The sequence below is a fragment of the Rhipicephalus microplus genome, chromosome 1 (genome assembly GCF_043290135.1).
Source record: "Rhipicephalus microplus isolate Deutch F79 chromosome 1, USDA_Rmic, whole genome shotgun sequence".
NCBI lineage: Eukaryota > Metazoa > Arthropoda > Arachnida > Ixodida > Ixodidae > Rhipicephalus > Rhipicephalus microplus.
Genome location: NC_134700.1, coordinates 228,438,957 through 228,452,546, shown reverse-complemented (window position 1 = coordinate 228,452,546; position 13,590 = coordinate 228,438,957). Strand labels below are relative to the sequence as shown.

The 13,590-nt window shown below is 43.1% G+C and overlaps 1 protein-coding gene and 1 long non-coding RNA gene across 3 annotated transcripts in view; one reads left to right on the top strand and one right to left on the bottom strand.

Moving 5' to 3' along the window:
• LOC142810692 (uncharacterized) overlaps positions 1-13,590 on the bottom strand; it is a 272,930-nt gene that overhangs the window by 127,041 nt on the left and 132,299 nt on the right. The window contains exons 3-4 of one of the 2 annotated variants that reach the window (XR_012894669.1): positions 9,640-9,735; positions 8,885-9,083 (exon numbers count right to left, since the gene is read on the bottom strand). This is a non-coding gene — a long non-coding RNA (uncharacterized LOC142810692). Of the gene's footprint in view, positions 1-8,884; positions 9,084-9,639; positions 9,736-13,590 lie in introns of those variants that run through there. The other variant, XR_012894670.1, reaches the window with a different exon arrangement.
• The window catches only part of LOC119166666 (lysosomal acid glucosylceramidase), a 30,591-nt gene continuing 21,476 nt past the window's right edge, over positions 4,476-13,590 (top strand). Inside the window, exons 1-5 of the mRNA XM_037417989.2 lie at positions 4,476-4,676; positions 5,809-6,000; positions 6,531-6,695; positions 7,536-7,669; positions 13,411-13,583. Of these exons, the coding sequence (XP_037273886.2) occupies positions 4,622-4,676; positions 5,809-6,000; positions 6,531-6,695; positions 7,536-7,669; positions 13,411-13,583 (719 nt within the window). The 5' untranslated portion in view covers positions 4,476-4,621. The remainder of the gene's footprint in view (positions 4,677-5,808; positions 6,001-6,530; positions 6,696-7,535; positions 7,670-13,410; positions 13,584-13,590) is intronic.

Here is a 13,590-nt window from a genome sequence, read left to right as displayed (position 1 = left end):
CACTAGACCACCGCGGCGGGGCCAGTGTCAGGATTGACTCGAGTGCAATGAAACTTGAGTTAACTCCCGAACAAGCAATCGTTGTGGTTGTTCTCAACAAGTGAGCATTCTCATGCCTAAATGTCCTTTTCCCTGTCCTTTGTCTGGCTAAATGTGCACTTACGCTTAAAACATCCAAGCTATAGTTACTGGTAAAAGTGTTCAATCCATTTCAGCAATATTGCCCTGGTCTTCGCAGTTCTTGTGTGATAAATAAGTGTGTTGAGTTGTACTATACTTACACTTCAACATTAATCATCCAGCTGACAGCCTACACTTCATTGATTTTCTGACGGACAAAGGTGCAAACAAACTAAGTATCATTCGCCAAAGAAATCTCTCACAGCACCACACAAATACCTCTGCTTGAATATAGAAATGTAGCAGCCTGTTCCGCGTACTATCCTCGATATATCGACACCATACAACAGACTTCTTTCTTTGTTACGGTGCAAAAACAATAATTTGTAATAAGTTATCGATACCATACAACACACTTCTTTCTTTGTTACAGTGCATAAACGGTAATTTGTATTAAATATCAAACATCACTACCCATTTTTTCAGCAGCAACAACGGATACCCATGAACATTCAAGACAAACGTGGCTGCGCCTACGCACAAAAGACTATCAACGAGCGCTCAATAACGACCTTCATATGGCAGCCATTCGGTGTAAAGCCACAGCGTGCAGTATTCGTGGAGACGGTGAAAGCTACACCATATGGTTTGGTAAAGGTTGGCGTGCAGCTCTGATAGCTTTCGCGGCTCTTAATTGCGCCACTTTGTTTTAAATGCGAAGCATTTCTTGGTGAACTTACGCGACTTTTAGCGTATCTATCTATCTATCTATCTATCTATCTATCTATCTATCTATCTATCTATCTATCTATCTATCTATCTATCTATCTATCTATCTATCTATCTGTCTGTCTATCTATCTATCTATCTATCTAGCCGCCTACGACTTTTAGCTCTCCTGGCTGTTTGGATAATTGTATCATTACCAAACTTTGTATGATATAACATGGCTGCATGACGAACATAACTGTCTGGTCATTACATGAAAATTATGACATCTTTGTCATGAATGTCATTATTTACATTTCATGGTCCTGCAGCTCTTGTGGTGGTTTCGTTCACATGGCATGTGGCAAAACTGGTATGGTATGGCATAGCTGCATGGTGAACACAAGCAACAGACCGTAACATCAAACTCATGGCATGCGTGTCATGTAACATTATGACTACATGCCACACTCATGATGTGCTCACGGCCGTTCCGCTAGCTTTGCATATACCGAATTTGGTATTACGGGGCGTGAATGGATGACGAAGGTATGCGACTGGTGCACACATCATAATCATGAGATGCGCGCCATGTAAAAACATGACCACATGCTACGCTCATGATGCGCTCGCGGCCATTTCACTAGCTTCACGTGTACCAAATTCGGTATTACGTGACGCGAATGGACGACATAGGTAAATGACACGTGCAAACATGTTGATCATGACATGCGTGTCATGTAACAACATGACTGCGTCCCACACTCATGATGCGCTCACGACCGATTTGCTACCTTCACATATGCCGAAATTTGATATTACGCCACGTGAATTGATGACGAATGCATGTGACTGGTGCAAACATGATAATCATGGTATGCATGTCGTGTAACAACATTATTACACGCCTTACTCAAGGCGCTAATACACTTCGACGTGAGCGACGTTCGTTTTATCGCGTCACGCCAGCGATGCCACGCCAGGCGCCGATATCTCCCTGGTTGAGAACAGTGGATCTTCCCACTGGCCTTCATTGTGAATCTGCATGCTATATACTCGCAGGCGCGCGCCGCACTGCGTTGCTTTGACGCATGTGCGTTTGAACGCACATGGCCTCCTTCCGTCACGAAGAAAGGCGGACGCGGTGCTGTCTAAGTAACGTCGTCGGCACGAAATGCAGCGTGTCGCATTTCACGCCGGTTGCCACTGGGCCGCGCCGACGGACGCTGGTCGCGCCGGTCGCACGTGGCGTCACATTATAGAGTGCTCGCGTTTTGCCAGCGTGGCGTCACTGCGCCCAACCTGCGTGTGCGTCAACGTTGCGTAAGAGTATACTGGGCTCTTCATGACGCGCTCGCCGCCGTTGCGCTAGCTCCACATGTACCAAATTAGGTATCACGGGAAGTGAATAGACGACGCAGGTGAATGAGACGTCCAAACCTGATAATCATAATATGAGTTTCGTGCAAAACATCACTACATGCTATGCTCATACCGTTCTCGTGGCCGTTTGACTAGTTCCACATATACTAAATTTGGTATTACGTGACGTGAACGGACGATGAATGTAAATGACACGTCCAAATATGATAATCATGATATGGATTTTATGTATAACATGGATACATGCTTCGCTCACAGCACGCTCGCGGCTGTTTCGCTAGCTCCATATATACAAAAGTTGGTATCAGGTGACGTTAATGGGTGACGAAGGTAAATGAAACGTCCAAACATGGTAATCATGACATGGAAACATGTACGGCATAATTTACCTTCGCCTCTTAACGTTGTGCTGATTTGAAAGTGACCTATCACCTTTCCTCATTCGTGCTTCGCATATCATTGATTCCCACTGTACGTGGGATCTTTCAATTTTTTTTTCATGTTGAACTGCTAAATGTAATTTTTACATTTTTTATCTTCTCTTTTGTTCTGCTTTATAATACTGATAACCCCTGCTGTTCGGAACTCAACAGTAACTATGAATACGTATAAAATAAACAAATAAACAAATAAATAAAGCCAGATAGCACACACTATCGCATTTTAGGCATGATGAAAGTGTCACGGAAATAATGTGGTTGACTCGGCAAAAGAAAAGCCATCATGTGATTGAAAAAGACCGCAAAAACATCAAGACTGTTACTGTCATGCAGCGCATACCTAGTTTTCCAGAGCTGGTTACTTTCGCAATGTGGAGTGGTGAATAAAAGCTTACAGATTAATTCATCAATAAGGGTTTACGCTTGCATTGTTTCCATACATCACAGAAACATGCCGGTGTCATCTAATTTATGGAAGGCACAGTAAACAAAGTACACCAACTTTAGGGATAAAATTCCATGCGGCCAGGTTTTACCATTACGACGTCCTTGCTCTTATGGCTAAAAAAAGCGTCCTTCCTCAAGCGGGCATGACATTTGTTCAAAGGAAATTGTGTATCAGAAGTCAAGACTACGTAGATTCAGGTGAAAAGTCAAGACCGAATGCTGGTGAGCGATATCAACGGTGTCATTGAAAATGAACTGATTTCAGCAGCAGGGCGTTGTGGTATACAGTCAGCGAACTGCGAGATGGCATGGACAGATCAGCACGTCTTAACTTACCCTCTCGCCTACGAAGAAAAAAAGCGCGTCAATCAGTGGAGATTTGTTTTGTCGTGCAGGTCTGAGAACCTTGCTCTCAAAGCGCAATGATGTGGAATCATAAATGATGCGACAGTTGCTGCATTTAGGTCTGACAACGCTTAAGCATTTGCAGTGGCTCCCCTCTCCAATCACGCCGAGAAAAAAAATGTCACGAGAAACCGACTAGGAGTAACGAACACACATAACAACAACAAAACAAACGGTGACAAACATTAACTGATGCGTGTGGTGTGGCCGTAAAATTCAGGCACAAGTGGGTGGAAAAATACCATATATGCTGTTTATAAGGGAAGCACAGACGCTAAACTAGGAACGCGTGTAAGGCCACATCTGTTGTTTCGTTTTATTCCTTCGAGCATAGACTTTACATGTGCTTTACCGTGCTCATTATAGAAACATCGTCTTACTATCTTATAGTGCAGACATGCGTGTGCAAAAGCGCGGAAAAAATGGGTTGTGATTTAATCATGTGAACTGTCGCTGTTAAAGAGCAGCTCAATTTTCAAAAAGCCTTCTACTCCTATTGTAAAATGTATTTATGGCAGAATGTAGCTATGTCAAACTCGTTGCAAGATGGAAAAACTGTGTGTGATTTCAAATATCAATAAAAACTTCCTTCTCTTAAATTCCTTTTTTATGGGTAAAGCCAAGCTCCTTTTTTGTGTTTCTCATTGCTGGACATGCAAGAATTTTTCTTTTGTAACGTCTCAGATTCGTGAAATTAACACACACTAAGCACTTTTGACAACTCGAGGTCCTATTACACAAGTGTACTTTTGTTATCTTCGCCATCATGTGACCATGCATTACCTGGCGTTCCTGAGCTTCAGCTGACGAAACGCTGAACGTTGCTTCCTCTTTTAACGTGGAGTCGGTCTGGAAGCCCTTCTCATCTAATCTCCATGGTCGTGCGACGTACTTGTTTTGCTGCGTTGCCGCTGAGAAGTTCCTGAAAGTCGTTGCTTAGCTCACGAAAAATAGTCATAAGAAAGTGTGCTCTTCCTGAGTCGTTCCTTGGAGACCAGTCATTGCATTCGCTTCACCCCGGTGGAGCAGCTGCCCCAAACAAGCCATCTGGTTCGCTCACCTATTCTAGCTGGGAATCCTTGAAGTTTCTTGCGAACAACAGTGAACTAAAAAGAAATATGACAAGAAACGTGGTGCTCATCGTGATAGCTGCAATCGCAGCTCTCATACCAGGCGAGTATAAAATATTTTATCTTATCGAAACGAACATGTCACGGAACGAGACCATGATGAAGTTCAGCGAACTATGACTTGTTAACCTGAGAACTTCATCTCCGAATAAATTGGAGCGAGTGCTATGTCGGGTCAGTTTGCGTATGTTTTTCGATTGAAAATAAAGCGGTAAAACATGCAGCACATGACAGAGACAGCGGGACCAAGCTGGTACTAGCAGGTGAATTTCGTGAAAGAAAACTATTAAACATCCATCCCTGAACAATTACCGAAGCTTGTTACTTACCAACACTTTCGGAAAATGATGAGTCAGGCTTCGTAGAAGGAAAAGTATTGTACGCCTCACATTTACGTCCGGTAAAGGCATACCGGCTTGCAGTACTACACTGATTCTTTGAGAAAATTTGCCACAGGTAATTAGATTTGCTTCAGCTGATTCAACTTATACAAGCGTGTATCACATCATAGTGTCCTTGACTGACCTTCAACGGTGCACGTGTAGACATCGAGTAAAACTTTTCGCCCCGCCGTGGTGGTCTAGTGGCTAAGGTACTCGGCTGCTGACCCGCAGGTCGCGGGATCGAATCCCGGCTGCGGCGGCTGCATTTCCGATAGAGGCGGAAATGTTGTAGGCCCGTGTGCTCAGATTTGGGTGCACGTTAAAGAACCTCTGGAGGTCGAAACTTCCTGAGCCATCCACTACGGCGTCTCTCATAATCATAGCGTGGTTTTGAGACGTTAAACCCCACATCTCAATCAATCAATCAATCGAGTAAAAGTTTTCAACGAAAACAGCTTGGTTTTCGTAAACTTCACGTAACGTCTGTAAAATTTTAGAACAAACTTGAATCCGCAAGATTGGCAAAATAGTTTTGAAGATTTGGCAGATGTAAACGCTACGAGTCGCAGAAGTGGTACACCTTTCTTACATGTGTGTTTCCGACTTAATCTCGTTTCCCTAACGTCATGTTAGTCTGTGCAAGCATTAAGCAATTGTTCATAAAGAAAGAAATCATTTCAATGAAACTTATGAAGCTAAGTTTTTCTTTTCACGCACTCATATTAAAACGAGATTACCATTAAAGTAACTGAACCATTGTCCAAGAATTCAATGACGTATTTCAAACAATAGCCGTGGTGCCCGAATGCCAGAAGAGGGACTACGGCAAGGGAAGCGTCGTGTGCGTCTGCAACACCACGTACTGCGATTTCGCCGGTCATGTCTCACTTCCACCGACCGGGTCGGCCTTCGCCTATGAAAGCAGCAAGGACGGCCTACGTTTCAACAAGACAACGATACCTCTCAGCAGGGCGCCCCCTCAGGGTCAGTTCTCACTCACACCTACTAATTATATTGCGCATATTCACTGTGTACGTGCCCTACAGTAAAACTGAAGTGCGCTTTTTACTCGGATGAGCAAGAGAAAAAGAAAGACAGGAAGGTCAATCAGATGCGCTTCCTGTTTTCTCTCTTAAACTGGGGGAGGGGAATGAGGGATTACAAAACAGGTACATAGAAATAAGTGAGCATACAAAAAATGCTGCTGCGTTCCATAGTACTTAACGCTGAATCTCGGGCACATCACGTTGCACTGCACGTAGACGAGTAATGGTGCCCTATGAAGGCTTAAAAGTACTGAACAAAGACCATCCAGCCCCTGTTGTATGAACTGAGCGAGATTTTTAGAAAATAGGGCTCCAGTGGCGATATTCTGGTTAAGGTAGCGTTTGGTACAATTACGTTTACTCATGCTCAGTGAGATAACTGACTAATCAATGCGAGCCAAGACGTCGACTACACTCCAGCATGCCACAAGAAATTTTGCCATTTTCATCGATGTTCCTATTTTGCAGACACAAGTGCCAATAACTCCCTCCTTCTCGTGCTGGACTCTTCGAAGGTGCACCAAACAGTTTACGGCTTCGGAGGTGCCTTCACCGACGCCGCAGGAATAAACGTGAAATCTCTCCCGGAAAAACTGCAAAATGACCTTATTAAGTCCTACTATGCAAAAGAAGGTAACTCGAATAATGTTTCAGAGGAGGGGTGGTGTGTGCGTGATGCCCCTGGGGACGTTTGTTTATTGCTTGCGCACTGATCGTTAAAAAAAAAAAGACATCGCCAGTTGTATAAACGCTCTGACAAGCAAAAGGACTCTATAAGGCAAAACCACAACGCAATGCTCTGTCTGGTAGTGGTTTGTAAAATCGCATTTTGAACATTTTTCCTTTGTATTTTAGCTGATATTCTAGATGCCAGTGCCAGACGTATAAAGCCGTTCATCATTCGAAGTTTTCACGGAACGTTGATCCGTATCTTTGCTTTCATCACATTCATTATGTTGCACGAAATTGGCTCACAGCTTTCTAAGCTGACTATGCTTATGAGATGCATAATCTTGTTCACGGACAAGACAGCGTACCTTAATAATTCGGAGTGGGATGTACTGATCTTCCTAGTAGTTGCGCCTCCTTTCAGTGATATTTCATTTCATTCTTCCCACCACAATCACGTACATCTTGCGACTTTTCTTTCTTCGAAGGATGTAATGGTTCTCTGATCAAACTCGTGTTATGACAAAAATTCATTTTTCACAAGTGGCAATCTGCCCAACCCTTAAAAACCGTTTATAGCCTTACTGGAGCAAATGGCCCTTCTGTAGAATCACGTGCTGCTCCGCAAATGGGAGCACACAGTCAATGCCAAGAACGCCAGTTTGCAACGTGCGCGCCACCTGCAACGTCCATCTTAGCAGCCAACATAGGAGCGTATACCAAGCCAACAAAGGGTGTTCAATATTTGTAGCATTCTTCGAGTGTCAACCTAGACCACACCCGTGCTTTTGTTTATGATTTCAGGTCTCGCTTACAACATGGGCAGGGTTCCTCTGGCTAGCACTGACTTTTCTGAACCCAAGTACACTTACGATGACACCCCGGGTGACTTGGAGCTGGAAAATTTTGCACTTGCTCGGGAAGACGTGGAACTTAAGGTAACTAAAACTCAAACTATGCTGCAACTTAATGCGCGAGAACAGAAACTTGAGCATGTTGGTACAGCTTCATTCTGATTTTAGCAGCGCACTGAGAAACGAGGACTATAGTAAAAGAAGGTGCACAACACGTGTTGTGCACCTTCTTTCACTCGTCCTTGTGCCTCAGTGTGCTGCTAAAATCAAGATGAACTGAATGCACCACCAGCTTATATTACTTGTCGGAATCGCAAATAGCAATAACAGATAGGATAACTAAACAGTTAAGTGTGCCGGCCACCATGGAATGAGAAACACAGTCGCACAAGGCAGTGAGTTAGATGGAGTGATGACTGGAGGAAGTTGGCTGGTATAAAATTAAATCAGCGGGAGAGCTCCTCGTGCGGGAATGGAATGAAACAGGCTAACAACAACAACAACAACAACAACAACAACAACAACAATAATAATAATAATAATAATAATAATAATAATAATAATAATAATAATAATAATAATAATAATAAATCACAAGAATAACAATAAGAAGCAACCTACAGAACAAAAAGTTTTCGCCTGTCCCTATCTTCCATCCATTCAAAAAGGTTGAAGGCCGGAGTTTGAAAATTTCACAATGTTGCTGCTGCCAGCACTACTAAGAAAGGTAAATAGCTTAGGAGAAAAAAATAGGGTGCCGCGAAGTTTGATTCATTAATTCCCCCAATTTATTTTTTTTTTTTTTTGCTGAATCGCAAAGTTGTTTCACCCCACACCGTTTTGATACACAGGCCGTAGACCTAACAAACCATCTGTTGCGCGGTCAACAGACAGTTTATGTCTAACAGCAAGAATGCACAAATACTTTTTCTTCTGCACGGTGCCTAAACTTTGTAGCTTTACATAGTCGCACATATTCAGCAGCGAAAATCTTCATCCGGCATGGAAATAGCTACGGAGATAACGATGACTTAACGTAGAACAAGCCATGTTTTGCAGAAAGTATCTCACACTAAATGTTCACAGCGGTGCAAAAGCCTTTCAGCTTTTTAGGAGTTGTTTATGGATAATGGTAAACTTCTTTTTAAATACTAAAGTGACCCGCCTGATGTACCTTATTCTGACGCAAAAATGGGACACTCACAAGGACCGTGGGATTGGCGTACTGTGCAAGAAATCCACAAACTTTAATCGCAGATGGTTCTGCACCCGTACAGCTGCGTACTCGGCGACATCGCACATTTCAGGGGATGATTTAGAAGTAGGCGAGCCCACACCCCATCTAAATTTTGTCAGAAATTTATTACTCTTGCTTCACACTTTTTACAGTCTATTATATACTGAACGCAAAAGAAATACGCATCTTGTCGCATACTCACCGATCACTCGGTGTAGTCGTTTGATTCTATCCCTCCTCTGGCGTGCTAGGGTCAGGCTCCTTGAAACAGAAATAAATAGGCAGTACACGAGCGAGAACGCCGGCATCACAATTATACTCTGCCTTCGGGATCCAAGGCTTCGACTCATAGAACATGGTTTCCGTTTGATGAACAGCAGCCACGCATAAAGCGGTTTCAGATGCTACGCCTAAAACTGCGTGTTTCTGCACACGACAATGTCACGGCAGCGAAGCAGCCGGGGAGCTTAACTTCGCGTGCTGAAACGACAGATGCCTATAACTGACAATCCGCCGCTGATATGAACGAATATTTTTACGCGTAGGGGGTCTAGCGATACTGTCAAAGTGTGCGTGTTTATATACACATGCAAAAGTTGCAAATGTCAAGGTGAGGTAGTTTCAAAACTCGTTCAACCTCCCCCCCCCCTCCCCTCCCATCCTTCCTCGTGATACGCCAGTGCTTCCAGGCGAACCACTGCTTCTCGGAAGCACTGTTCAGCGAAAGCATGTTCTCCCTAAGCTTTCAACATGCTCCTCTTTCGTCTCAAGCGTTGACGGAAGGAAAGAAAGTCGTCGACCATGTCGTCGCACTTACCCGCATCTCGCACGTGTACTGCCTTCTAAGGTCGTCGAACGCAAAGCTGACATCAGCTGGCAAACCGAAGCACATGTTCTGATAATGCTGTCATTCCTGCAATAATAAATAGGAGAGACAAAATTATTTCTTGACTTTGTAAACCTTCACTTCGTTATTTCGTTATTCGTTATTTCTTCCTGTACTGCTTTCTCTCTTTACGTTTCCTGCCTTTTTTTACAACAAATGTTCCAACCTCAGTAACTGTACATCAGCGATAACTTGAGAACGTTTTAAGAAAAACGTAAATTGAAATATCTATCTGTTAATTAGGTGAATTTATGACTCTTGCCTGTAACGCAACATCCGCAACAATAGAGAAACCGTGACGTGGTGCCGTCTTAAGCAAACAGCCGTTGTGCTGGGCTGCCATCTCTCTGTATCCCTTAAATTTGTTTTTTCTGTCGTGTCAAGTTACTGTGTCCCAATAAACACGCAGCGCAATCAAAAAAGAGAGAGAAACAGCCTTACGGGAGGCACCTCTAGTGCATATTGTTCCCAGTATACTGTAGTAGCCACTCCTAATTTTTCAATAATGACAATTAATTAGTAAACATTATATTTCTAACTCTAAATGTACTCACCTAATTATAAAAGTGTCAATGAGGCAGATGTGTGCATGTTGAAGGGACACCAGACTTCGCTACTTTTAATAGCGTACTAATTGTATGCTAATTTTCTCGTGCGGTTGATAAAGAAAGCCCGCCAAGTCTGAAATGTGACATTTTACTTGACCGCTGAGCGCATTAGCGCGCGTAAGAAAGAAGCGCCCTCAAACAGGCTCTCTTAGAGGTACCCAATATCAATAAAAATGTAGAAAAAAAGATACAAAACGGGCTATATATCCACTTCCCGTCCGAAGAAAACGCACCGCTTTTCTATCATACAGACAGGCTGTAATCATAACAGGGCTCCGACCGCGTTGTCAATAAGAAGAGTTGGCCGCAAGATATGGGTGATGATAGTGACGTACAATCAAGCGGAAGGAATCCCTGCAAAATTGCGACACATGTTGTCGGCGCCCGACCTTTACCCTCGTCAAGGGGTGAAACACTGCCTCCGGCAACAGAAGATCGGTAAAGCGGTTGCTTTCAGTAAACTTATTTGAGGGCACTGCTTTCTTCTGCGGGTATAGGAGCGCAATCAACGCTTCACGAAGCGTGGAAACTCGAGCAAGTTGATAGGACATAACTGAATATACGAACAGCGCAACCTGAAATTAGTTAGAGCATAACTGTACCGAAGCAAACGCAAGTACGCACTCTTTCTTGTTTTTGTGTTTGCTTCCGTATTTACACCGTAACTACTTCTAGGTTGAGCTGTTCGTATACTCAACTATCTTTCACATTCCGCGGGCTTTCTTTATCCAGAAAAAATGAGCACGCAGTTACTACCTTATTAGAATTACCACAAACCGATGTCGTTTCAAGGTGCGCCCATCTGCATGATGGACCGTTTGAACATTAGGCGAGTACAATTAGGAGCTACAAGTACAATTATGACAAAATATTTAATTGCCAATAATAAAAAACATACTGGTGAATACTACAGTATTCATACTATCAATCAGATAATAAAAAATGCACGCAATACAACCAATACATATAAAAAGCCGTCAGAGATTACAAGAAGGCGTTTGACTCAGTCGATACATCAGCAGTAATGCAGGCACTAGAGAATCAGGGCATCGGATAACCCTACATAAACATACAGAAAGAAATCTACAGTGGATCTACAGCCACCATAATTCTTCATGAAGAAAGCGAGAGAATTCGAATAAAGAAGGATGTAAGGCAGGAAAACACGATATCTGCAATGCTATTCACCATGTGCTTACAGGAGGTTTTCAAGACATTATATTGGGATAAGAGTTAGGGATAAGAGTTAATGGAGAGTATCTTAGTATCCTGCGATTCACCGATGACATTGCCTCGATTAGTAACTCAGGGGATGAATTACAGCTCATGGTTACAGAACTGGACACGGAAAGCAGAAACGTAGGTCTGAAAATATAATGCACAAAACTAAAGTAATGTAGAGCAGTCTCGGCAGAAGATATAAACATTGATTCGTTCACAATCACATAAAATAGCATTTCGCGATAGGTGGAGAGACACTGGAAGTTGTAAAGTAATATGTCTACTTAGGACAAGTAGTAACTGCGGAGCCGAGCCATGACAGTGGAATGACTAGAAGAATAAGAATGGCGTCGTTCACATTCAGCAAGCACTTTCAAATCATGAATGGTAGTCTGCCACTAACCCTGAATAGAAAGGTATATAACAGCTGCATCTTGCCGGTACTTACCTACGGAGCAGAAACCTGGAGGCGCACGAAGAGGGTACAGCTTAAATTGAGGACGATGCAGCGAGCGATGGAAAGGAAAATGATATGTGTAACTTTCAGAGACAAGAAGAGAGCAGAGTGGGCCATGGAACAAAGCGGCGTTGAGGACATTATAGTTGAAATCAAGAAGAACGATTGAACATGGGCCGGGCACGTAGCACGCGTAGGCAGGATAACCTCTGGTCATTAAGGGTAACTGACTGCATTCCTAGAGAAGGCAGATCCATGAATGGGAGCCAGAAAGGTGAGCCGATGAGATAAAAAAGTTCGCAGGTATTACGTGGCAACGGAAAGCATAAGACCGGCTTGATTGGCGGATCATGGGAGATGTCTTTTCCCTTCAATGGGCGTAGCCAGGCTGATGATGATGACTACAGCATACAGCACAACAATATTCGCGTAACGTTTCATATTACACACACACACACACACACACACATATATATATATATATATATATATATATATATATATATATATATATATATATATAGTGGGAGTAATAATTCAATGGGCCATTTAGTCTTCGTGAAGGTATGGGATATGGCACAACGGGAGCGTTGTCAACAAGGATAAATATATTTATTTCCCAACAGTTTCGGGAGGGGTCCTCCCTTCATCAGGGGATGAGTTATACTAACATGAACTTCCAAACTTCGTTGCTGCCGCGTCCCTCTCACCTTGAAAGATGTTTGCGAGAGTGAGAGAGAATTAAAAAAAGAAAGAAAGAAAGAAGAGAAAAAAAGAAAAGAAGAAAAAGAAAAAGGAAAAAAATAAAAAAGAGGAAGAACCACTGTGAACACTGAGAACGAAACCAAATGTCGGTGTACGTCGACATCTGGTTCTTATCCCGTGCTGGTCAGTTCTCGGCGTGTGTCAGGCCACCCAAGATTGTCTCCGCGGTGGCGGGAGGGGTCCGTGGCGGCGTGCGTAAGGAAAGGGTTTCCCCTTATATATATATATATATATATATATATAGCGAGAGAGAGAGAAAGATTTTACAAGTGTGGAGTTGTATAGCAGTATTTTCAGCAATGCAGCATGTTTCATAGTCTACGATGCTAGCGAAATAAAATTTACGGTGAAAACCAAACTCAGGAGGTTGACCTATAAAAACCATGATGCCTCAAAGTCCGGTAAAATTTATCTTGAAAAATGTTTTGGTGGACAAAAAATGTGAATTCTCGATAAGACATCTCGATTGATATGTGGGGTTTAACGTCCCAAAACCACCATATGATTATGAGAGACACCGTAGTCGAAGGCTCCGGAAATTTCGACCCAAATTAATTACACATCTCCGCTGAGCAAAAGCACCGAACTTCAGAGGACATGAAAAGTGAAAACGCCTAACCTTATAGGCGTGCACTGTCGTGATATTCGCAGATCCCGTACATAAAAAGGGCCACGTCTCTGGTAACTGGACCTCTGCTTTTGATCGGAAGCGCGTGGAGCAGTCCAGCCTGGATGAAGACCTCCAACTCACTTGTGGGAGGAGGTGGTCTCATAGGCGAACCAGGAAGTGTCTACTACAAGTCTTGGGCAAAGTATTATGCCAGGTACACA